This window comes from Pangasianodon hypophthalmus, chromosome 21 (genome assembly GCF_027358585.1).
Source record: "Pangasianodon hypophthalmus isolate fPanHyp1 chromosome 21, fPanHyp1.pri, whole genome shotgun sequence".
Classification (NCBI taxonomy): domain Eukaryota; kingdom Metazoa; phylum Chordata; class Actinopteri; order Siluriformes; family Pangasiidae; genus Pangasianodon; species Pangasianodon hypophthalmus.
The window spans coordinates 18,075,693-18,100,984 of NC_069730.1; the positions used below are offsets into that span (position 1 = coordinate 18,075,693).

A 25,292-nucleotide genomic window follows, 5' to 3' on the forward strand; every position below is an offset into this window, starting at 1 on the left:
TTTGTATAAACCCTCGAAGAATGGAAATTGCTATATTACTCTTTTTTTTTTCATGTGATGCAAACTTCATGTGAAATAGCGGAAAATTAGAGGTGAGCAAATGAGCCGTGACATGAAGCCGAAAGAATGAAAGATTACCTTTCTCATCGTCTGTTCAGCATGAGTAAAAAAGACAGAGTTCCTTAGCAGTTATACATATCGTTTACATTTCAAGACAAAAATCAAACATATAGTTCATTTGTAACATAAGGGGTAACTTACTTTCTCGTCTTATTGTATATTAAAGCGTTCATTTAATATACAATAAGGCAAGAAAGTAAGTTAGGTTTGAACTGATGTAATGTTTTGAATGTTAAATACATAATGAACACTTTATTGCATATGCATTAGCATTGACTAGTATTTATTCTATCAGTGAATGAAAAAAAGTCCACGTAATTAAATGTGAATTAAATTACAGCATGTTACTAAAGGATAATTACCTGAACTCACTGGAACCCACTACTGAGACACTTGTATGAATGTCACTAATTATAGTAATACATTATAACACAGTGCTGTTGAATTTTACTGTAGTTCTTTATGCAGTAAGTAATAACATACGACAGGGTATGCTGTTATAGAAAATTAATCCACACCGGAGTGTGTGATACAGCTCAATGCATTAGATTATTTTCCTATAACAACGCGTTATAAAGTTTTTATTCCTCTTATCTTATACAGCAATATTTCAACAGTTACAATTTTTAATGCATTAATGAAATATGCATCACACTTTTTAACCATTTATAGCTACATTTAATGTTGTAAAACATCCATGAGACATTTAACGTTGTAAAACATCCAAGGTAATTCCTGTTATTACTTGCAATATATAGCAGCTATAAATAGTCAATCCCTCACCAGCCTCTATTCTTTCTCTCTGTTGCATTTAATAAGAAAAAAAAAACACAGCTTGTTACCAAAAAAAAAAAAAAAAAAAAAATTCACAAAATGTATCATCCTCTGTCCTGAAGATTTTCAGTAAGAAAACTTACTGACTGTTACAAAGCCCTGACAGTGGAGACTCCTTCCATCAATGTTAACTAAACCTAACTAAACTCCTTACACAAAACTTCACCATATCAACGAATACACATTTTTCTTTGTCAAGTAACAACACGTTTTCTTAATCTGTTTATTATTAGGCTTACTTTATGTGCAGTATTTTTCTATAGTCTGTACTGTTACTATAGAAACAATAATGTCTTAGGACGAGCGCGTTAAGAAAAATCTTGGAGCCGGAACTACTGTCAGAGCTGCTGTTATATAAAATTAATCAAGACCTTCTGATTTGAGAATTCAACATCAATGTGGTAGCAGATCTGGTTTTATCTGGAATATTTGGATGCTCTCATCTTGAAAAGTCATCCCAGATCAGGACTCCATGTGACAATGTAATAAATGCACACACACACACGCACACACACACACACAAACATACAGCTGGGTCAAAATACAAGGTCACGTAGATGCCAGATGTTGGAACTGAATCTCTCCACTTTAACCGCCCTCTAAACAGTGCAGCGCGCTTTCATGAACTCCAGGTGAAGTAAGATGAGTCGAGGCGACTCGTAGCAAACCGGTTATTTCCAACAAGCCACCATAGCCACTTCATTACAGTACGATGGGTTTGAATGTCGACTGCTCGCCATGACCAAGCCCACACACCATGAGCTCTGGCCTTCCAGTAAGCCTTCTCCTTCCGTGACATAAAACCATGTTCTTCCTAGTCTAAAATAATCCCGCTCTCTCTGCTTTTTCCCTCTTTAAAACGCGCATCCCTCACGAGGCCATCTATCATTACGATGTTTACATCCAAGAGGGTCAGGAAATGACAGAGCAGCCTTGTTGAGAGGTGTTTGGCTGTGTTTTCGCTGCATTATGTGTGTGTTTGCTCTCTGTCATGTTCCAAATATAGGATGTCAAAATGCCATCACTGGCAGAATGATTACATAGTGGGGATTGATTGATGAGGTGGCTGGTTCTTTTTTATTTCTGTGACAGATAGCATCGATAAACAAGCCTACGGTCATGGGAACTGAGGAAATGTTCTTTCTCTGGGTTTTAGATGTGTATGCGTGTGTTTGTAAATACATCGTTAACATTATTTACATTAACTAACAAAGTTTTGAACTAAATAAGCTGAATAACAAACATTAACCAACATTTATATAATCCGTGAGTAAAAAATATTTGACCACAACATCCAAAATGAACTAATGCATTAATTAGTATATTTGGGCAAAATTATTATAATGCATATTCTAATGATTATGTAAGTGATAAAAACACTTAAAACACAGGAAAATCATCAATGTTGATGTAAAGTAGAGTTTCTGTTACAACCCTGACGTTGATTATTTTCTTATAAAGTGTTTATACCACAGCAATTTGCCAGCAATTAGAATTTTTTCAATTAATTAAATGACATTTTTATTCCTTTATAGTTACATTTAATGTTGCGGAACATCCGTGAAACAAGTTCTTACTTACGTTATAGCAGCTACAAACAGTCGTTCCCTCACCAGCCTCTCTTTTTTTTCCTCTCTTGAAGTAAATAAGACAAAAATATGCTACCGAGAAACAAAGAATAAACTTGTCTGTCCTGAAGAATTTCATCTGGAGGAAAACATACAGCTTTACCTCTGACACTGGAGACTCCTTCCATAAATGCTAATGATAATGCGTTAAAAAATCTCATCATCATCAAAATGTCATCATATCAACGATTATTTGCTTTTAATCCATTTTTAAATTTGACTATAGAAATGGTAACATATTAGAACTAGCGTGTTAATATAAACCTGCGGTTTAAGCTGCTGATTTGGACCAATCAGAATCGAGAAGTCTGTGCTATAATTAGATGACAGCGTGATGTTATCAGAGAGAGATTATCAGAGAGATGAGAATGAGATGGAATGAGACTGAGACAGGGAGAGAGAGTGTGTACTAATGTATATTTATATGTATAAGCCCTAACACAGTGACAACCCATCTGTCAACCATTAACACAAAATGTTGCGGCTTGGGAATTCAGTCGCTCTAAACGCCTCTTAAGTGAGTCCATGCAGAAGTCTTTAGCTGTAAACGACGGGCTCAGACTGCCGTGATCGGTGAGGCCGCTTGCGATGTAACCCTAATCCTCATGGCCTTTGAGTGCACATCTTTCTGAGCTCTCGGCATAGATGCGTTGTTCACACACAGTAAAACACTTAATGTGTCCAGCAGAGCCGCTGGGATTTACAGCACTTCCTCCAACTCTATGGGGTTATTCAACGAATCATGAGAGCCCTGGCTCACACACAATCACACACACGTGTCCGTCTCTCAGCCCATATCTCAGCCGCTCTGATCTTACCAAATGCATCCAAAAATGCTTTGAGAATTGGGAGCAAATAAAAAAAAAAAAGTGGCATGTGTTTTGAGTGTTACGTGAACATTGCGAAGAGGAGCGATCTCTTCGACCGAAGCTAATCTAAAAAACGCCCAAAAAAACATTCAATATCTCAGCATATTGCATATTGTTTTTATAGATACATATAGAAACATTGTTCTTCTCAACAATTGTTAAAATAATAATAAAAAAATTTTGTTACATTGAAGTATTTATTTAGCTAATCTGTCGTTTCCATTCAGGTTTTTTAATGTGCAAATTTAAAGTTTGTTTGGATGAGAAGCTAAGTTTTTTCTCTAATAAGGACTGCTCATATATCACATATCATAAAACACTCAAGACTAAAGACTGTTAAAGATATAAATATATTTTGTATTAATGTGCTGATATTAGCATTTCAGCTTTTATGATTTTCTCACACAAACGACCACACGTGAGCCACCATTTTAGGGCCAGCTGTGGCTCAGTGGTTGAGGATCTGCATTACGTCACCAGAAGGTTGTGAGTTTAGATCCCAGGAGTGAGTCTGACAGCCACTTGTTCACTCCTCAGAAAGTGTCCTGCAATGCTCAAATGTTCAGATCTGTGCTTGAAGTGGAAGTCTCTCTGGGTAAAAGGATTGAAATATTTATACGCCAGAACATTAGACTCACCTTATTTCAAGCCGCTGAGAGAAAATCACTATAAACACTTTATTCGCTGAAAAATTGCTATACCTCATTTCTTACTAACTCATATGCAATTCATATCCTGTCTATGAGACAAAGAGGAAAACAGTGTAACAGAACAATAAAACAATATGGTATCTTTAAATCAAAAGTAGAAAAAGAATGACATTACTAAATAAAAAACAAACTTGAATAGTATTTTAAATAAAATTCACATCCTTATTAAAGTGTTTTATGCATAAATAAAGAACAGAATAGGAATTATTCTACTATAATAGCAAATATTATATATCACAAGAGCATGCGCCAATTAATTTTTTTACTTTAACTGTTTTAATTTGTTGCACAGTGGGTGATGTGAGTTTTGTAAATATTATCCATGTAATACAGCTCAGAGTATTGTATTTTTTATCTCTTTTACAGAATCTGTTCACACGAGGGTGAAGAAAAGGGTGAGTTATATGAAAACTACTGTCACATGAGCGTATGAGTTTTCAACATAATCTTAATTTCATTCAGGTTCCATCGCTTAACGAGTGTCTGTGTATGTATAAGTTTTTCATTTGACTCACCCTCGTATAATACCATTTAAAATGTAATTTTGATCTGGAAAAAAATTATATCCCTGTATCAAATATATAACCATGAAATTAAAGTATCTATCTATCTATCTATCTATCTGTCTGTCTGTCTGTCTATCTATCAAAAAGTCATATTGTGGAAAACGCAGGTATGGGAAAATTTTTTTTTCCATTTTTCTTTTCTTTACATATGTAATTATTATATGTGATTTCACTCAGTTTATCAGTTGAGGTAATGTTTAATGTAAAAAGCTTAGGTTCTTTACTGTATTAGTCACAGCACTTGCGTGAAGGTAAAAAAAACACATAATCTGTTAAATACAGTAAATATTTATGCAATGTTTTAAAAAAACTGTAAGTGTTTTATATTTAAGCTTTTTCAAAGGATGTATCATGTAGCTGCTGTGAAAGTGATCATGGCTGGTGGACATTTCTGCTTCCTATTGTCAGTAATCGTGGTTATTATCAGTAATACCTGCAACAGTTCTGTCTCTGTGTGGTCATTATTACAGACTGAGCTTACCGGCGTTTATCTTCAGCGCTCTTGACGTCTGAAACAGCACCTCGGGCCTCTGTAAAGCCACTCTCCTGCAGAGAGAGAGATCAGAGGAAAACATCTGAAAACGTCATGTTCACAGCCAGCTCCATGACCATGTCAGCCTGCGTAATATGTTCTGCACTTCTTTCAAGCAGAGCTAAAACACAAAGGCCTCGATTCACAGTTAGGCGAAATTCTCCTGCTTTCAGAGCGTGGTGATCTGTGCCAAGTCGCTGCTGCTCAGAGCTCAGATCTGTGAAGCACATCATCGTCTTCTGAGCGCTGCCTGACTTTCCATCCACTCAGAAAGAGTGTGTCCAGAGTGCATCAGCACCTGTGCCATTACTTTGTGTGATTACTCGATTTGGACATATGCACGAATAGTGAACCAGAGAAAAATTCCAACCTGAGAAATTCCCATCGTTGTTTGTTGGCCAGTACAGGCCTGTCCGGGTATAATGGATTGAGCTCTGGATGAATGGATGAAGATGCATTTGTGAGTCTCACGAGACCTTCGGTTGTTGTTTTTTTCTTTTTGCGTGAGCGTTCGTGCTTGTGTTCAGCCCCTGACTGTGTCTCATCTCGTGATGAGAGGAGCAGGGATTGAGATCAGATTAAGATCAGGTTCTCCTGGAACTGGAGCTCTGTACTTTGCTCATCTAACAGTTGACACAGCATCAGCAATCCAGAGTACATGTGTTTTCCAGGACTAGTGCATCAATAGTTACATATTTCAGCAAATTTCATGAAAATCATCTGGGTATAAATCGAGTTATTATTATATTGTGTGATTAAAACTAATAGTCAAGTCAGCTAACATTAATACCAGGAGCCAACAATGTATGGTAGCAAGCCAGCTAATTTTAAGGTAACTTTTAAAATGTAGCTAAGATTAAAACCAGTCGCCATGTTTGCAATCACACCAGAATTTACCCTGTAGCTATGATTAAAACTAGCTAACATTAATTTAGTTAGTTAATGTTAGCTACTTTTAGCTAGCTAACATTAAGTAAGAAGCTAACATTAAAATCAGAATGTTTTGCTTGCTAATAAGCCCGCTAACTTTAAGATAACAATTACACTGTATGATCAAAGCTAGTAGCCATGTTTGTTAGTAACCTATCTAACATTAAAACTAGTAGCCATGTTTGCTAGCAAGCTAGCTAAAATTTAAGATAAGTATTACAATGTATGATTAAAAGTAAAAGCCATGTTTGCTCGCATGAAGTAGTCCTTCTTGAGACCTAGCTAGCAGTATATTTAGCAGCGGGTAGTGTTGCCGCCTCACAGCTCCAGGGTTCCTGGTTCGATCCTGAGCTTGGGTTACTGTCTGTGTGAAGTGTTTTCCCTATGTCTATATGGGTTTCCTCTGGGTTTTCCAATTTCCTTCAACCTCACAAAAACATGCTAGGTGGATTGGCTATGCTAAATTGGCCTAGGTGTGAATGACTGTGTGAATGGTGACCCAGCATTCCCGGGATAGGCTCTGGAACCAGCATGACACTGACCAGGACAAAATGCTTACTGAAGATGAACAAATTAATCAACTTTATGTTATTACCTCTCCTGAAGCTGCCTGGACGGGATCAGTCCAGCTCGAAAGTTGGCATCACCGATCCGTCTCGCCTGCCACCAAGTATCATCTTCCTGACTCATGATCTGCAGCACGTCTCCTCTCCCGAACTCCAACCCTGCATCTTTACACGGAATAGCGGGGTCCTCTTTCGGATTGTAGTCAAACAGCGCCCTGACAAAGACCTAGAAGAAATCACAAATGACACTTTTATGTTCCACGAATCCCCCCTTCCATTTGGTTCCTATTATTCGGTGTTGCAAATTGAATCACAGAAAGCCGCGCCTTCCAAATGCAGGAATTCTGATGGTGGGATGCATAGTACCTCGGTGTCATCGGCTTCCAGCTCGTCTTTGGTGCCTGGGATCACTTTGAAGGTTACGGCCCCATCTGACTGCGCCTGGAAGATGTGAAAGTGAGATCCTGTTCCAATAAAAGCTTACAAAGTGCAGATTGGAGTCGTGCAACGAATCCCACGAGGAAATAAATAGAAAACAGAGATGTGGGTCAAAGGAGCAAACAGAAACATACGTACAGTGAAATATAAAGCCATGTACCAGTATGGGGATGATCTCCTCAGGGTTCTTGTCTTCCATTGGAACTCCGTTGATCTCTCTGAGCTCATCACCTTCATGGATAAGACCTGAAATGAACAAGGGCACAAGCTGACATCAAGTTGCAGGGGGGTCCAAACATCTGCGAGCATTACTAAAATGTTTTCATTTAGTTATTTCATCAAACACTGTTACATCATTTTTTTACTGATACAAGTCAGCCGAAAACAGTAAAGACATTGATACATGCAGAAGCATAACAATCTGATAATAATCAACGATGTGGAGTGTTTTATTCCTCTTCTACCACAGCAACTTGCCAACAATTACAATTTTTTTTTATGAAATAATGACACGTCATACTTTCTATACATTTATAGTTGCATTTAATGTTGTGGAATGTCCATGAAACAAGTTACTTCCTGTTCTTGCTTACATTATAGCAGCTACAAACAGTAAGTCTTTCACCAGCTTGTCTTTTTTTCTCTTTCTTGAAATGAATATGACAAAAGTGCAGCTTTTCATTTGAACAAGAAACCGGAGAGTGCCTCTGAGGAAAACTTACTGTGTCCTGACACTGGAGACTCCTTCCATAAATGTTAAATAACCATCTCCTCATAGTGAACTTCACAATATCAGCGTTTTTTTTCTTCTGTGTATGTGGCATGTCGTCCAAGTGTAAATTGTTACTATAGAAACGATTACGTATAAGAACAAGCGCATTAATATAAAACTGTGAAACTGTGATTTGCCTTGTGACTGGAACTACTATCAAAGCTGCTGTTATATAAACAATGATAAGAAATGTACAATGAAACTATAGAGAAATTATACATTTGTAAATAAACGCTACTGAAAAGTGGGGCAAGACGCTGCTTTCCAGGATTTCCTAATTTGTCCTAGGACAAAAACATAATGTTAATGTTCCTGTTTTATTTAATCGCAAACTTTAGTCTTAAACTTTAATGTTAATTTATGCATTATTACCTTGTACTTGATAATCTCATTTCCCAAATGTTGTATTTTACAGTAAATGAGCCCATATTCTATCCCAGTGTTTTTGTAGAGACATTTGGTAGCCGTGCTCACCGCTTCTGTCTGCAGCTCCTCCTCTCATAATGCGAGCTACGACGATGGCACCAGTCGTCTCGTCCCGTTTAATGGTGGCTCCCTGGAATACAGAAAGTGCTGAGATAAGTGCTGAGATAACTGAACATAGAAAAAATATACGTATGTCAGACTTTATGAAAGGTAGACCGGATAAAAGTTAACAAGAACCGTGCCTGTTTGGTCTGCTGTCTAACATTATGTGAAAAACCTTAGAAGGACGTTCTGGTAACTTTATATGTTTTGAAGTGTTGGAATTACAACAGTGAGACATTCAGTAATGTGTTTTTCTTGCTCCTGGGTTGGTGTTACATACTGTAAGCTATAATCTATAAGTAGCAAGAAGCTTGTCTTGGATATTGGAAATGACTCCCTCAGTAAAAAATTACAGTAGATGTTGCCAGTACTGTAGAATTGAAAGCAATTTTTTTTACAGTGTAGAAAAATGTGTGCATTTCAAGGATGTTTAGAAGATGGCATTTTGTTACTTGAAATTGCTATTACTGTTTAATCTGTAAAAACATGGAAATAAATAGTAGGAACAAAGCAACTGAAGAAAAGACCAGGCTTCAAGGCCAAAAGCGATGAAACTTGAACCACACAACATCACCTCTGTGGAAAAAAAAGATATCTTAAAAGTGAAGTTATCTTGAATAAAGGAAGGTTTATCTAATATTTCTCATTATAGGATTACTATATAACAAATATAAGACCATTAAACCTATTTATAGACATATTTACACATTTCAAGCTTAAAATTGGTTTATTCTATTGGCAGATTTGCTTCTTTATATATATAATAAGACCATTTCAAGCTTGAAATTTGTAAAAAATAACTAAGAATTTTGTTTAAAAACAATTTAATAAAGAAAAATATTAGTTGAATCTGCCTATATTCAAGATATGTTTACTAGTTATCATATTTTGTAGTACAACATCCAGTAATGAAGAGTATATTAAAGGCAAAGTAATTAGATTTCCTGGTATGTATTTTAGATTATTATTAACTCATAATGTACAAATTAACATGATTTAAAAGTGTATATGGTCACATGTTTTGACAGTGTGGATTCAAAAATTTTGGACTGAAACAAAGACTACATTTGTGTTGAAATAATTTACAGTAAGTGCAGAAAGCCAAACACTGTGGTGAAGCATAAAACCAAACCAGAGAGAAAAACTAATGAAGGAAATACTGGTCTTGAAAGTTTGAGTTCAGACAAGAAAACTGTTGTTCAAATCCTTCAACTTGTTGACATAACACGTAAAATATTTGACATGTGTCTTTTAAGCCACATTAGAACGAAATTAGCGCTCTGCATGATGAATCACACGGCTTTTTTTTTCTGGGACTTGATTAATAAAACACATTACAGAATGTTGTGCCTCAATTCTACATTCATTAGCATGACCTCACTTCACTTCAGCTCACAGCTACTTAACACGAAGCCGTTTTGCAATGCGTCTGTGTAAGAAAACATGTACTTTGTGTACTTCCCCTGCCAGCGCTGCCAACGGGCCACCATCACGAACATGGCCTCCTAGACCACAGCTGTTTAGGTTAAGCCCTCACGCACATGTCAACAGCTCGATGAACTCTGAAAATAAACGCTTGTCCAAATTGTGGTGACAAAAACAGCCTTTCCGAGTGAAAAGGGCCTCTAGAGATAGCTCGTTCCGTTACTGCATAGCCCCATTGAGCTCCAACGGGCCGGGACCATGGTGCAATACACAGTACTGCAGCACGGTACACAGGACTACATACATGCAAATACACAACGTTGTGAGACACGTGCAAAATATACAAAAAATACACAGGATAATAAATACACAGAATGATAAATACCACACTAAATACACAGGACGATCCATAGTCAGGATGATAAATATATAAGAAGATAAATACTCAGGACAATAAATACACAGGACGATAAGTATACCGACTGATAAATACTCAGGACATCAAATACAAAGTACAACAAATACACAGAAGGATAAATACTCAGCTCAAAAATATGACTAAAAAGACAAAAAATTCTCAAGATGAAAAATACTCAAGACAATAAATACTCAGGATGATAAATACTCAGGACAATAAATTCTCAGGATGATAAACACTCAGGACAATAAATACTCAGAATAAGAAATACTCAGGATGATAAATACTCAGTACAATAAATTCTCAGGATGCTAAATACTCAGGATGATAAACACTCAGGACAATAAATTCTCAGGATGCTAAATACTCAGGATGAAAAACACTCAGGACAATAAATACTCAGGATGATAAACACTCAGGGCAATAAATACTCAGAATGATAAATACTTGGGATAATAAATACTCATGATGAAAAGTACTCATGACAATAAATACTCATGACAATAAATACTCAGGATGATAAATACTCATGACAAAAAAATTCAAAGGACAATAAATACTCAGGATGATAAATTCTAAGGATGATAAACACTTGGGACAATACATACTTAGGACTGTAATAGTCAGGATGATTAAAAAATAAGGACAATAAATATTCAGTATGATAAATACTCAGGACGTTAAATACTAAGGACGATACAGGCTTAAGTTCTATTATGAAGAGCACAGCATCTCCTCCCTCCTTATACCATCTTTTACAAACCAGAGGGATTCAGGGGACTCGATGTTTACCTCCAACTTTCAGTAGTGTGTAGAAAATAGACACCTCCAGTACCAGTCAAGCTTCACTGCAATGACACGCTTATATTTTGAACAAAAGCAGGGCCCTTTTTTTAGCCCACGGCTGCTCAATTACTCATCATCAGTAAGAGGAGCGGGCGTAGGCCTACGCCGGTCTGATGGACTCCATATGTACTCGCAGTTCCGATCCACTCTACAGTCCTACTACGGCTTTTTTAAAACACCTAATCATTCCTGGCAGTTCATGAAGACCCGAGGGGCACGGAAAAGCTGCTGGTGAGAACCAAAGCCATATTTCTTAGTATCAGATTACCAAATTGCTAGTGAATAGATGACAGAGGACTACTTCCATGTTATATTTTATGTATTTAACAGCTTCACACAGTGAAAGGACAGTCAAGACATCACCAGTGTTTAATGTGGGATTTAGTCTGGACCACTTTGCAAATCAGCAGTAAACATGTTTTAAAAAAATCCACTGTACATTCTGATACACACATTACATATCTCGGTGTGCAAGACTGCACTGGTGTGTTTTCTCTATGAAATCAGTTCAACCTGACACTGAAATGACCTCAAAATAAATAAGAATTCCGTCCGCTATTCCCCTTGATGAAAATTCGGCGTTGCTAACACGTTCGGTGCATTTTTATTTCACTTCTCCGTGACTTACGACGTGTACGTTTTAATTCTCTGATGAGTAAATTGAAGCCCTTGAATGATTCATCTTTGTTCCTCTATCCAATCATAATCATGGCAGAAACAAGGGGGGGTAAGAAAAACAGCCACTTGAGCTTGTAGATGGCACACGTGGGGAAGAAAAAGTGATGATAAACTTTCCATTCTGCCTCTGGAATTCATAAAGCTCCATTCATAAATGACAAGCTCTCCCCCACAAATGCTATTCGCCAGATGTTAAGAGGAAAATGAAGTCACAATATGTAAAAAGAAAAGCATTTCATTAGCCCCGCTTCATGATCGGAATGATCGTGGGTCAGTAGGAAACCAGGTCATGATGGACCTTGATGTGCTTTTGGTCGATCTAGAGCTCTCCTGTTTGTTTGTTATGTGCTATGTCCAGGAAATACAAATCCATGTACAGGTGGTGTTTTTAGGTTTAAGAAAACACAAATGAGAGTGCAGATGGTTCTTCGGGGAGATGGAAAATGTAATTGTTGAAGTTCTGCGGCAGAGCGTCCCTGTTATTATAGCCTCAATCTGTGTGGCTTCGTAATATTGTGATTTGAAATATCCCTCATAATATCTCCCAAATAGCATGTACTTCTCATTTTGAGCACAATTTATTTCAGCTTTGATTAAAATAATTCCTACATTTTAAACAGAGTGAAAGTCAGAGTTTACAGTGGAAAGCTGACGCTGTGTAGATGAAGGTAAAAAAAATTGTACAAAAAAAATAAACCAAAAACCTCCGATTCTCTATATCGCATCCCTTTCTACATTATTGGACTGCATATGAATGTATATAAAAATACAGTATATTAATTTCAAATATGTTTCCATCATTGACTTTATTCAGAAATCCCTTTCAACATATAGTATAGTTTTTAAATTTGCAATTTTTAATTGTTCAAAATAATGATTTCTTCAAATTTCTCCATTACAATGACTTTTTCTGATATTCCAGATATTCCTGCGAAAAACCTTAATCTGTTTTTCCAGTAGTGGAATTCACATGCTTGGCTCGTTTTGTCTAATGAACATAGAAATTTATGTTTAAAAATGGATTTAAAGGCACATCTACTACAATGATATCAATTAAATTCAGTGAGACACGTCGGAAAAAAATACATTTAACTGTTGCTGCGGTCTGAGGTGCAAACGTGGGGTGAATATCTAGCATGAAACCCACTTTACTGCAATAATACTGTCATCATTTCATTATTTTCCAGATACTGAGAGATCATTTTAGTAACATGTTGGTTTTATTTTGTCTTCAATGGCAGAAAACAGGTTTGCGCAAATTTAATACCTTCCCTTGTGTCGTATTCATTCATGCACATCTTCCTGAAGTGACTTTGCAGTAAATCACTCTCAGGTGCTAAATATATATTTTCTAATAGACTTTGTCCTGTATTTGACACTTTTAGGAAACAAAATCACCCAAATTGCATATTCCTTAAGACAAGACGTGTGATTTTTTTTGCTTATTTAAAAAACACAATTCTGCGTAGATCCTGTTTGTAATTCAGCTTCAAAAGATTTGCAAATTTGCAAATACACATTAAAACTTTTGGGAAATCTTGGCCTAAGTGCTTAACTGGACCTGAAAAAAGTCTATAGAAATCAATTCCTATGTTCTGAAGATATGGGAGACTTGAGTGATGTGAGACGACCGAGAAACTTCGAATTAATCTGATTTGAAAGTGTTTTTGAAATGGAATGAATGAATTTTTGAAATTGGACTGAATTGAAATGAAAAGTCTAGCCCTAGCTAGCATTGGCAAATAATAGGGTTAAGGCTTCATATCTGAACATCTCTTACAAATCTAACAGAACTGAAGCAGGTGGTGTAACTTATCAGTAGCCATTAATAATTAACTGAGGTGCGGACGGCAACGGTGCAAGTTGCCTTGCTTCTGGGCTCGTCTGAAGAAACCAGAGCTTCCAGAAACTTCCCAAAATTCCAACTCAGATGTCAGAAGTAGTAACTATAGTTACCTGATGGTTACTATCTGATGTGGAGTACAGTCCATTTGTGCACTCCTTCTTAATACAGTGAGGTAGGAAAATATTTCAGTGGGAGACTAACCAGAGGTTCTTTGCTTTTCAACAGCTGAATAATCCTCACTGAGTCTTCTTCATCTTCATCATCCTCAGCTGCCAGTGGTGGAAGTTTGGGCTCGTAATCTTTCTGGGCTACGGTATCATGCACTGAGAGAAGGTCCTGAAAAAGAGCAGATTCTTGTTTTCATTGAATGAGATTAAGTGCCAAATCTTTAAAAAAAAAAAGACACCATTGCATACTGTGGAAGTACATGAAATCCTGAAAAATACTTTCCCTCTCAACAACAGACTTTTAATCATTGGCCTTTGAATATACATCATTTTTGTGGAGATGAGAATTAGCGCGTAAAAAAAATAGAGAACAACAAATGATCCAAGTAGCACCGTATCTTTAAACCACTAAATGAATGAAGCTGTCACCGGTTAAGCTCCCGTACAGGAACCTCTGCCAATGTCTTCTAAGGTAGAAAAGTATTTCTGTGTCCTTTGAGTCATGGAGAAGAGAAAACCTGAGTCCCAGGGTTCTGCGATGTTTCGATTGGCTACGATGCAGAACACTATGGCTAGCTTAGCCCTAATAATCATGCTTCCCGAACACTGAGCGTATTTGTGTTGTCTCCAGGAAAAGCACATTCGCTAAAGATTGATTTTCTCCCCAAAGCACCTTTCAAGCTAGCTACAAGAATCCTACCAAATAAGGACTGGATTAATACACTCCTTTTTCTGTGGAATTACACAGAGATGAAGTGTATTCAGTGTATTAGATGTAACTGATGCTAATGCTATCAGGAAATCTGAAACAGTTACCTGAACATTGTGCTATCAAATTATTATTATGATTATTTTTTGATAAAGTGCTAAAAGTCAAAGCTGCATTAGAGCAAATGCAAAAATTTGCTTGGCAAAAAGGCAAGTTCAAATAAAAGAATCTGTTTTTGTTATCAGTTACTTTCACTTCCCACAGTTTATCTAGGTGAAATTCTAACCATGAGACTAAATGAACGTCGGATCATCAGGGTGTGCTGTTGTAGGAAAATGATCAACAACATGTTGGTGGTGTTACCGTTACTGTCCATCTGACTTCTGACATTTGCCTTGTTGTATTTTTATTGTTACTTATTGCTAATAGTTAAAAAAAAACTAGCTAATGTTAGCTAATGTTAGCTGTTCATTCAGATCCTCGAAAGGCCTCATATAAGCACCATCTTAAATAGCAGGACAAAAAATTCTGCTTAACAGGGTATGAGGGATCGCCATTGCTAAAAAACAACAGGGATCGAGTTCGGAAATGGAAAAGAGAAGGTTGGAAATATCGCATTTCCCAATCGCCTTTTTTTATTTCCAAACTGTCAATCAACTTCCTCTGGCCCAGCCATCAACACTGCCTAGTTGATGATGGATAAAATTATTGTTACACCAAAAACTGATTCAGAATATAATAAGCCTGGGCTTTTGTGATGGAAAAACATTAGGTAGACCAGAAATTAATGTCAGTGTATTTATACCAGTGTGACAGCTACAGTTACATAGGAAACAATACCGAAGGAAAATTTTTAGATGAGTTTTAGTTTCATGGTTGCATGTAGTAATTGACATTAATCAGTGTCTGGTCAACTTGAGATTTTTCCTGCAACAGAACCAGCAGCCAAAGAGCAATGCATTGAGTGTCATCTTGCTTTTTTTTTTTTTCCACTGACTTTTGGTTGAGTTTATTTGGAAGCAGCTACTCAGACTTGATTGACAGTTGGATATGCGTTTGGAAATGGAAAGGGAATGTAAAAGACTAATTGGGAATTATGTTTGGAAAATGGAAAAGACAAATGGGAAATACAATATCCATCCATTTTATTTCCAATTTACATGTATATTTTCCATTTTCTCCCATTCCATTTTCCTACTTTTTTTCCAACTGTGATTTGGCTGTTTGTTAATCATCCAATCATTTAGCAAAGAACATTTTAACATTTTAACATTTTTCTAGCAGTGCCTTTGTATATTATTTAATGCCATTAGTTTAGTTTAGCAAGTTGTGAGTATGTAGATACTGTGATAAACTAGTAAAAGCTTTTTTTTTATCAGTTCTACAATTATTATAGTGTTATTATTTTATTCTGTTTCAGATCTAATCTATGCACAGCACACAAACATCATGACTAAACATGCTACATTACCTGAACATGGGGTTTAGATAGAAGGTGCATCAACTCCGAAATCTCTGGTCTGGCCTCTAAAGTATGCAGTTCCTTCATTACCTGAAAAAAGATTTAAATACTGAGAGTTTAGCAACATAAAACACACAATATGAGGAGTTCACACAGTCTAAAAAGAAATAATTTCAGTGTAAATGGTTACTTTTTGCATATCTGGCCTACTTTACACTTATCTTTGCTTTCTTTGTGCTGTATATGTAATGAATGGGACCTGTTTAATATTTGCATTGGCTCTTTTAACTCTGTGAACTCAGATTTACTGTAATATGCCTACCAGAGCCAATAAAATGTGATTGTGCCTTTCAGACATCTAAATAAGAGCCACAAATTGGCTGTTGCTCAGCCCGCGAGAGTCAAAACATATTAAAAAAGTGTTTAAATCATCACCTTGTTCATCACTAACAATGATGAAGGATGATTTTTAAAGCTAGAGTGTGTAGGACTTTTTGTGAAAAAGGAAAAAATTGCATTCTTACGTAAAAAATACTCTAAAGCAGGAGGTTCCCAAGCTGCTGTGAGTCACCCTGAGAACAGTAACTGATAATTCACAGCTATGAATCATACACAGCACATCATACACCTGCGCAGATATGCTCCACATCATCGCTCCCGAAAGTAGTACAGCCAAAGATCCGCCCCCAAATTTCCCTTCCAGTAACTCACAATTCACAATTCACAGACCTGCACGCGCAGCATCGATCACAATAAAGAACACAACAGCTGATATTAGCATGCTAACCGGCTAATGTTAGCACGCTAGCTAAATTATACACTCTCATTACAGGAGAGGTTTTGCTCTTTCACCTGGTACACAGTAATTGTGACAGTCACACTGCTGTGTGTAACCATGTTTTAATTCTCTTAACACTTGTGTAATACTTGTGCAGATAGAGTTATTAGGGCTTCCACACAATACAACGCGAATTCTTAAGGCAACAACGCGATATTTGATGACGCCACTGAATCTGCTACGATACAAGATGATACGATTTGATTTCTATTCATAAGACATTGATCTGATATTTGATGATACTACTGAATCTGCTATGAGACGATTTTGATTCATAAGGCAACATTTTGATATTTGATGATAAAACGGAATCGGCTACGATGCGATACAATTTAAATTCATAAGCCAACGATTTGATATTTGACGATACCACTGAATCCGCTATGATTTGATTTTTTTATTCATAAGGCAATGATTGGATATTTGACGATACCACTGAATCTGCTACGGTACGATACGATAAGTGTCTGATTGATGGAGGACTATTTTAAATATCAGAGTCACCTTGCTAGCCTATTTAAACATCAGTTTAAAAATGTGAATTATTTTTACACACCAGTTGTCTGTTCTTTTTGGATAATAATTGTTTTATAATCAATTACAATAAACCTACAATAATGTTCTTTTTTGATTGTTGCCTTGATTCATTTCAATCCTTTTAAATCAATGCATCGATCCAAACTGTCTGATTGTCTGTTAGACCTCTAATAATTACAGAATATCTTCCAAACTGGGACGCATCACAAACCGCATACTACTGTACTAAATGATGTCTGTACTATTTAGGCATCCTATTTAGTGTATAGAGTGAGGTTAGAATTATTACTTGCTTCTCACAGCCTTCAGATTAATCCGCGTGTGTTAGAAGTGTGAAGTGCAATCCATGTTACAAAATGTTCTTCCAAAACTTACTCGCAATGTCATTTTTCTACCAGAGAGGGTGAAACTCCAAAATCTTACATCCTGTCCCTTCAATGGTGGAAGAAAATGGTTTCAGATGGAAAAATAACACTAAATCTCTCTCACTCAGAAAACTGAAAGGCATCAATTCTCTAAAGATGGCGCTGAATTCCAGCCAGCCAATGGGACAACCGGGTGGACAGGGTTAAACCAGGCCGAGTGAAAATATAGCGCCGCTGTTTGCATTGCAGGTCAAAAGGCCACAAGTCACTGAGAAAAAGCCATTTCTGCCAGAGCTCCACCAACCAGGCTGGCCGAGCTCAGTGCGGTCATGAACGTCACCAGACCTGACATTAACATGAAACTCGACACAGGGCTGTGACATGTGGAAAAATGGTTTTAGCAGCTTAAAGCACCAAAATGTCCTCCTTGCTTTCACTCAGAGGCCAGATGGAAAGTGACATGGCTCAAACCTGGTGCGTGCTTTAAAGAAACAGCCAGCGATCGCGATCACAGCCAAGAGATAATCTTCTGTTTCAACCATCACCGCAGATCCTAACTGATACCTCCAACCGTCCGCCAAGAGCAAGATGGCTTTTGGATGATTCAGCGAGAAACTATTAGTGTGTACAGAGTGGAGATTGATATCTAAAGCACAGTGGGACACCACTGAGATAGACATGCTAAGTTCATCAGAAGCTGTTCTACTTTGTCGATTCCTTCCTGACAGACACAGGAGCTGGATAATGTCCAGTCCAAAGACCTTCCCCACCAAGAACTGTGTTTATTTCATTTAGATCAGGCAAGAAAAATGGTAAGAATTTTAAAGAATAATAAATTTCTTGTTTGAATGAAATGCCGTGTATGGCATAAGGACAATTTTGAAATATGTTGCTGTCTCACAGCTCCAGGGTCCCTGGTTCGATCCTGAGCTGCAGTTCCTGTTACTGACAATTACATGTTCTCCTCCTGTGTGCGGTTTTTCTCTGGGTTCTCCGCTTTCATCCCACTTCCACAAACACATGCTGGTAGGTGGATTGTCTCTGCTGTCTGTGTGTCTATGTGTATGTTGCCATGGGATGGATGGTGTCCTATATTACAGTCCCATTCCTGCCTTATAGCCAGTGCTCCTGGGATATGGCTCCAGATCCAACACTGATAAAACAGTTACAGTTAAGATGAATGAATGAATTAATGAATGGTGTGTGAACCTGATATTCAGATTTATTTCACATCAGTAAGTAGTGTATTAGTAAAATATAGTATATAGTAAAATAGTAAAATTTTGTGCTGAAAATTGATTGATTTAGACCTTATTTTATTCATATTGGTGATATGAACACGATTATTACATTTATTCAGTTTATTATTTCAAGAAAACAAATTACTACAAGTGTTAGTTAGTTTGTTAAAGATAATTATGTTGCATTCATGTTGAAGTTCATGGTTTGTTCATGTTCAAGTTCTTCCTCTAACTCTATCTCTCTTTCTCCATCTCTGAAAAAGACGACAGCCTTCTGGAAAGACGTCTTACCTCGCGTGCCAGTTGTTCAGCGTCGTCCTGGATTGGTGCTGGTTTCTGGGCGCCAAACCTCTGTAACCTCTCGTGGAGCTGTGTGGAGAGAAAAGCTGTGTGAAGGAGCCTCCATGGTGTCTTAACACGATCCGAGTTCCCAACACGGCCAAACAAAACCTTTTAGAAACGCAAGTCCCATTGAACCAGTTCAATTATTTGGATTATTATTATTTGATTATATTATTTTTCAATTATATCATCATCATCTCAATTCTTAGGTGTCTGCCAAAAAAGTTAATGTCCACCATTCCCTTCGTGAAATACTACAGCGTCCTGTTTCGATTTGATTATGTTTATATAAGGAATAAAACGTGCTGTTATAGGAAAATAAAAACGACGGGGTGGTGTGATGTGGTCCGATGTAATGTGTGTAAACTCAACATGTTCTTTATTTGGGTAAATCCACAATCCAACAGAGCGATGAAGCGGCATCTGTTTCCCTCGTTTTGCGATTATGGATCAGTTTGTTGCTGTCTGCCTGTGTTCTGACCCCGGCAATGGACTGATGGATTGCCCTAAAAAGATATCACGCTGCTTTTACGCACTTGCGTTCTGCCACATGTTCCACCTGACGCAGAGTGGTTTCTTTTTTTCTATAACACCACGTCCTGAAGTGTTTTATTCCTCTTAAATACATCCACAGAAATTTGCCAACCATTTCAATTTTTTAGTTATTAAAAGAATGACACATCATACTTTTTATCCATTTACAGCTACATAGAATGTTGTGGAATGATGTCTCTTACATTATAGCAGCTATAAACAGTCATTCCTTCACCTGCCTGAGTGAGTTAAAACGAGAAGATTTCTGCAATTATTAACTCTTTATCCTTTCTTTTTTTTCCTTCTTTCTTTCTTTCATCTCTGTTGTATTTGTTTATTTGTTTGTTTGTCTTACTGTTGTCTTTCTTTCTATCTTTCTGTCTGTCTTTCTTTCTTTCCGTTTGTTTGCCTTTCTGTTGTTTTTCTGTCTGTCTTTCTTTCTTTCTTTCTGTTGCATTTAGTTATTTATTTATTTATTGTTTTTTCTTTGCCTTTCTTTCTTTCTTTCATTTCTGTTGTATTTGTTTATTTGTTTGTTTGTTTGTTTTTCTGTTGTCTTTCCTTCTATCTTTCTGTCTGTCTTTCTTTCTTTTTTTCTGTTTGTTTGCCTTTCTGTTGTCTTTCTTTCTGACTGTATTTCATTCTTTCTTTCTTTCTTTCTTTCTGTTGCATTTATTTATTTATTTATTTATTGTTTTCTTTGCCTTTTTCTTTCTTTCTTTCTTTCTTTCTTTACTTTGTTGCTCTCAGGGTCAATATGACCTGAATATCATCTCTGTAATATAAATATTACCATTAATAATGGTTTTCCATATTCATTAGAAAAAAAAATAACACACCAACCACGTCAAGTTCCATGCTGGAAAAATCATTCTGCTGTTGATTTACGTTCAGTAGAAATTTAAACACGGGGCATTTCGACCCAAACAGGACGTAACGGTTAACCGAGCGGGTTTGCATTTGGGTTATTAAGAAAGTGCGATCTGAATAAAATATATATGATTATTATTAAACTGCAGCGTGGATTGTTAATTCGTTCAGCAGAGAATGAGCTAAATCAGCCACAGAACAACGAGACAGCAAGTTTAGGAAAAGAATTATGATCCGTCTGTCTGTTTAACTGTCTGTCTCTCTGTCTATCTGTCTGCAGCAAGGATGTCTGACTCCGGGACAGCTAAATCAGGTGTCTTTACGCAGGAAATCGCCAAACTGTCCTGGACTCTGGTTGTGCAGCTGGACACTTCAGCTCTAAAAGCATCAGTCTCTAAGACAGACAAGCGAAAGACAAACTGCTGTGAAATTGCCCAAGAAAGATGTGATCATATTTACAGCCCTCTTGTAGCAACGAGCTCATATATAAAAGACAGCATGTATAAAAAGAGCATGTTTTATAACAGCTGGATTCAGGAAAACAATGTCAGAGGTTTTTCTTTTCCGTAGACGGTACTTCAGGCCAAGTCACAGCCGCATGTAGGCCGTGGGCAGCGCAGCGTTCTCTCTAGAGGCCGGATGTCTGAACCGAGTCTACATAACTGCACATAAAACTCCCTCCGCATACTGATCGTGTCACTTACTCAGCCTTCCGCCAAATCTCACACCTCATATACACACAGGCCAAAATATATCAACTGATTCCTGAAATGATTTTTTTCCCCTTGAACATCCAGCCACAAGAGTCTGCTGAGGTCCTGCTCTGGGTGATGAGGGGTGATGAGGGGTGATCCAGCAGGTGAGTTGTGTTACTGGCTCAAATCTAAACCCCTGGAGTGAGGAGAGGAGAGGAGAGGAGAAGAGATGAGATGAGTGAAGGAGCAGAGGAGAGTGGAGAAGAACAGAGGAGAGGAGAGGAAACGAGAAGAGAAGAGGAGAGGAGAACAGAGGAGAGGAAAGGAGAAGAGTAGAGGAGAACAGAGGAGAGGAGTGAAGATGGAGAGGAGAGGAAAGGAGAAGAGGAGAAGAGAGGTGGAGAGTGAGGATGCAAGGAGTGGAAAGGGGAACAGGAGAATAGGAGAGGAGAGGAGGAGAGTGAAGATGAGAGGAGTGGAAAGGAGAAGAGGAGAGGAGGAGAGTGAAGATGAGAGGAGTGGAAAGGAGAACAGGAAAGGAGGAAAGGAGAACAGGAAAGAAGGAGAGGAGATTAGTGTCCACCACCGTAATGTCCACCACCGTAATGTCCATCATGTGATCCATCTCGCTTCAGGGATTTTGTCCAACTGAGGAAATATGATGCATCATAGGAAGTCACGCCTTCACTCCTGAAAGCTCTACACCAGAGGATCTTAACTCCAGTCGCCAAGAGTCCTTCACGTATTCTTTCTTTCTTTCTTTCTCTTCCCTTTGCTTTTCTAATTTGATTTAATTATTTATTCTCTTCCTTCATTTTTTCTGTTGCATTTATTTGTTAATTTGTTTGTTTGCTTACATGTTCGTCCTTTTCTTTCTTTCTTTCTTTCTTTCTTTCTGTGTATTTATTTGTTTGTTGGTTTGCTCTCTTTGGTTTTTTTTCATTGTTGTTCTTTATTTTTCTCCTTCCTTTGCTTTCTTTATTTTGTTTCCTTTAATTGTTGCTTTTCTTTCTTTCTTTCTTTCTTTCTTTCTTTCTTGGATGTATTTATTTATTAATGGATTTTTTATTATTTTTTTTATTCTCTTTCCTTTACTTGTTTGTTGCTTTTATTTATTTGTTGCTTGTTTCTTTGTCGTTTTTGTTGCCTTTCTTTCTTTTTCTTTCTTTTTTTCCTTTATTTAACAGCTTTTGATATACAGTCATGTACTTCGGGTAAATAGTAATGATTAAAATGACAAAAATGGAATAAAATATACAAACTATGACCCTCACATCAACGAAACATTAAAACTGTTACTTTTTACAGCTACACAGTAAAACTGTGTCACCTGTTTCCTGCTTTCCTTTTGGTTTTCTACAAACATTTGCTATAGAACCCTGACTTACTCCCTTTACAAACACATAGCAGTGGACTTGGAAAGAAAGAAAAAACAAGAACACGGAGCGTTATATAGCATGTTTCTGTTCTCAGCTGAGATGAGCTCGGAGTATGTCTGGAACCCGGCCTGCGCCCTGAGGCTCACTATATCAACTTTATATATTTCAGCCTCGGGCAGAAGTGTTTAGGTCGTAAATAATTTCCCAGCTCGCCTCCTGAGAGCCTCTCACCAATGCAGTGAACACTTGTTCTCTAAGGGTCCTTGAGCAGGTGGTGTGTGTGTATGTGTATGTGTATGTGTGTGTATGTGTATGTGTGTGTGTGTGACCTGTGACAGCTTGCAGGCTTGTGCATGTACAGAATGTTGGAAAGTAAAGACGTTGAGCAGATGATTAGACATGCGTGTGGCTGAACTCATTAAGGCAAGAGCCACTCCCACATTTCACTCACAGACAAGTGACAAGTGTCAGAACCAAGCGTAAGAAATCTGAGGCTTGTTTTGCGGCCTGTTTCCCTTTCTCAGACTTTCTCAGACATGTTAGAAATGTCTGCTGGTAGATGACGTGACCTGACTTGACCTGACAGTGCCTGATAGCAGTAACTTATACTAAAGTTTTACCAAAGATTGACAATGGAGTCCACGATTGCGCAGTTCTGGTCTTTATAAAGGAGAAAGGATTATTTGCAGTATTAGCTAGCTGCACATGTCTGAAACACTGTTGTATTTCTTTACCATTGGCTATTCAAGCTCAAATGAATCATAACATTTTAAAAACCATAAACAATGATCCCAAGTACACAGTGATCACTTCATGTTTGAAGGATTTCCCATTAAATTCAAATAGATCTAGCTAAGATAGCTAATAGCCTAATAACATAGAATAACTTAATATTGACAACCACCTGGATTATAAATTCCAGATGTGACTCCAGAGACCTTGTCAGAGTGTTTGATTGCAAGCTACACCTCTTGAAGTTAATACGACAAAAAAAAAAAATAAATAAATCACAGGTTGTTACCGAGAAACCACAAACTTCTCTGTCCTGAAAACTGTCAGAAAGTTACAGCTTTACTTCTTCTGACTGTTACAAAAGCACTGACACTGGAGACTCCTTCCATACAACCGTACAAGTCCCTGAGTAAATTGTTACTACATTAATGTAAAGCTGTGATTGGCAGCTGCACTATTAACAGATCAATCAGTACCTTCTGACCAATCAGAATTGACAATTCAATAGCGCTGTGGTATAAAGTTAATATAATGAAGTCTATTTAAAAACAAAACAAAAAGTTTTGGACATTGGGAAGTGGTTAGCAATCTATTTTGTTGAACTCAGCACAAAGTTTCGCTCAGAAAATTCAGATGAGAAATTATTATTTAAGTAATAATTGTGATTTTCAACCTACTTAATGACTGGCTGATGAGAAACCTTTATAAACACCTCAATTCTGCCTTTTAGCAATCTGAATATGTTTGCTGCTTGTTTTATTAAGAAAGTGTGTGTGCGTTCAAAGAATAAAAAAAGACTAAAATTATTAGCAAGTTGGATTTTAAATGAGAAATCTACTGGGAAGTAAGTATACAGTACTCTTAGTAATATATCCTTATTTAAAAGACCACATGGTCCTATACCTTGATGAGTACATGCAGAGAGTTGACCATTAGCATGTCTTGAAGAAAACTGCTCTCTTCTGTATCATCCATGTAAGGCTCAAGTCCATATAGCAGAGTGACTAGCATGCTACATGCACCTAGAAACACAAGGTGTAGCAAAAAAGAATCAATACACACACAGACACACACAGGCAAACACTTCGACTAACTGTCTTTGGACCATGACATCCATCAATATAACAGAGAATGAAAATGTCTTTAATACTGTCCTGGGATACTTGCAATTATTCTGCAAAGAGACAGTCATTTCTACGCATATAAGAGTAGGCTATAAATAAACATAAAGGGAAGGGCTAGCTTGATGGAGTAAAAGATAAGTCTGGGATTATGGAGGAGTTATGTAAGAAATGGAAAAGAAGCTGCGGTTCCACTAACTGTTTACTTTGTGTTCACTTCATACGGAATTTACAGTAGTTTCTGACTTTTCTGACACATTTAAAGCTTCAATAAATAAACACGAGCCATAAAATGGTAGCAGCTTCTAGAGTTCAAGACAGTCGGAGGAGTGTAATGTCTGGATTACTTGGAGTAGAACACTAACTAGTGAAAGGCTTTAAAATATTTTTTGGCTAACTAAAAGCTACCATCATCTTCAATGCATGAGTTGCCATCTCGTAAATCCTATAATTTGAACATAACTGCTGCAATTTCACACCACTTCACTAAGGTGTTAAACTAGCACTCATAAACTGTGAGAATGAAGAGTGCAACATCTAGAAACAAATAGACCTGGGCAAAACAGGAGACAAGATTGAACATTAGCGTTAAAT

The 25,292-nt window shown here is 37.2% G+C and overlaps 1 protein-coding gene across 3 annotated transcripts in view; it reads right to left on the minus strand.

Moving 5' to 3' along the window:
* Positions 1-25,292, minus strand: part of mpp7b (MAGUK p55 scaffold protein 7b) — a 53,655-nt gene that overhangs the window by 25,629 nt on the left and 2,734 nt on the right. For 2 of the 3 annotated variants that reach the window (XM_034314521.2, XM_026946265.3), the window contains exons 2-10: positions 24,481-24,599; positions 19,317-19,394; positions 16,054-16,134; positions 13,908-14,042; positions 8,440-8,521; positions 7,354-7,439; positions 7,122-7,196; positions 6,785-6,981; positions 5,209-5,273 (exon numbers count right to left, since the gene is read on the minus strand). In XM_034314521.2, the coding sequence (XP_034170412.2) occupies positions 5,209-5,273; positions 6,785-6,981; positions 7,122-7,196; positions 7,354-7,439; positions 8,440-8,521; positions 13,908-14,042; positions 16,054-16,134; positions 19,317-19,394; positions 24,481-24,599 (918 nt within the window). Of the gene's footprint in view, positions 1-5,208; positions 5,274-6,784; positions 6,982-7,121; positions 7,197-7,353; positions 7,440-8,439; positions 8,522-13,907; positions 14,043-16,053; positions 16,135-16,568; positions 16,694-19,316; positions 19,395-24,480; positions 24,600-25,292 lie in introns of those variants that run through there. The other variant, XM_034314522.2, reaches the window with a different exon arrangement.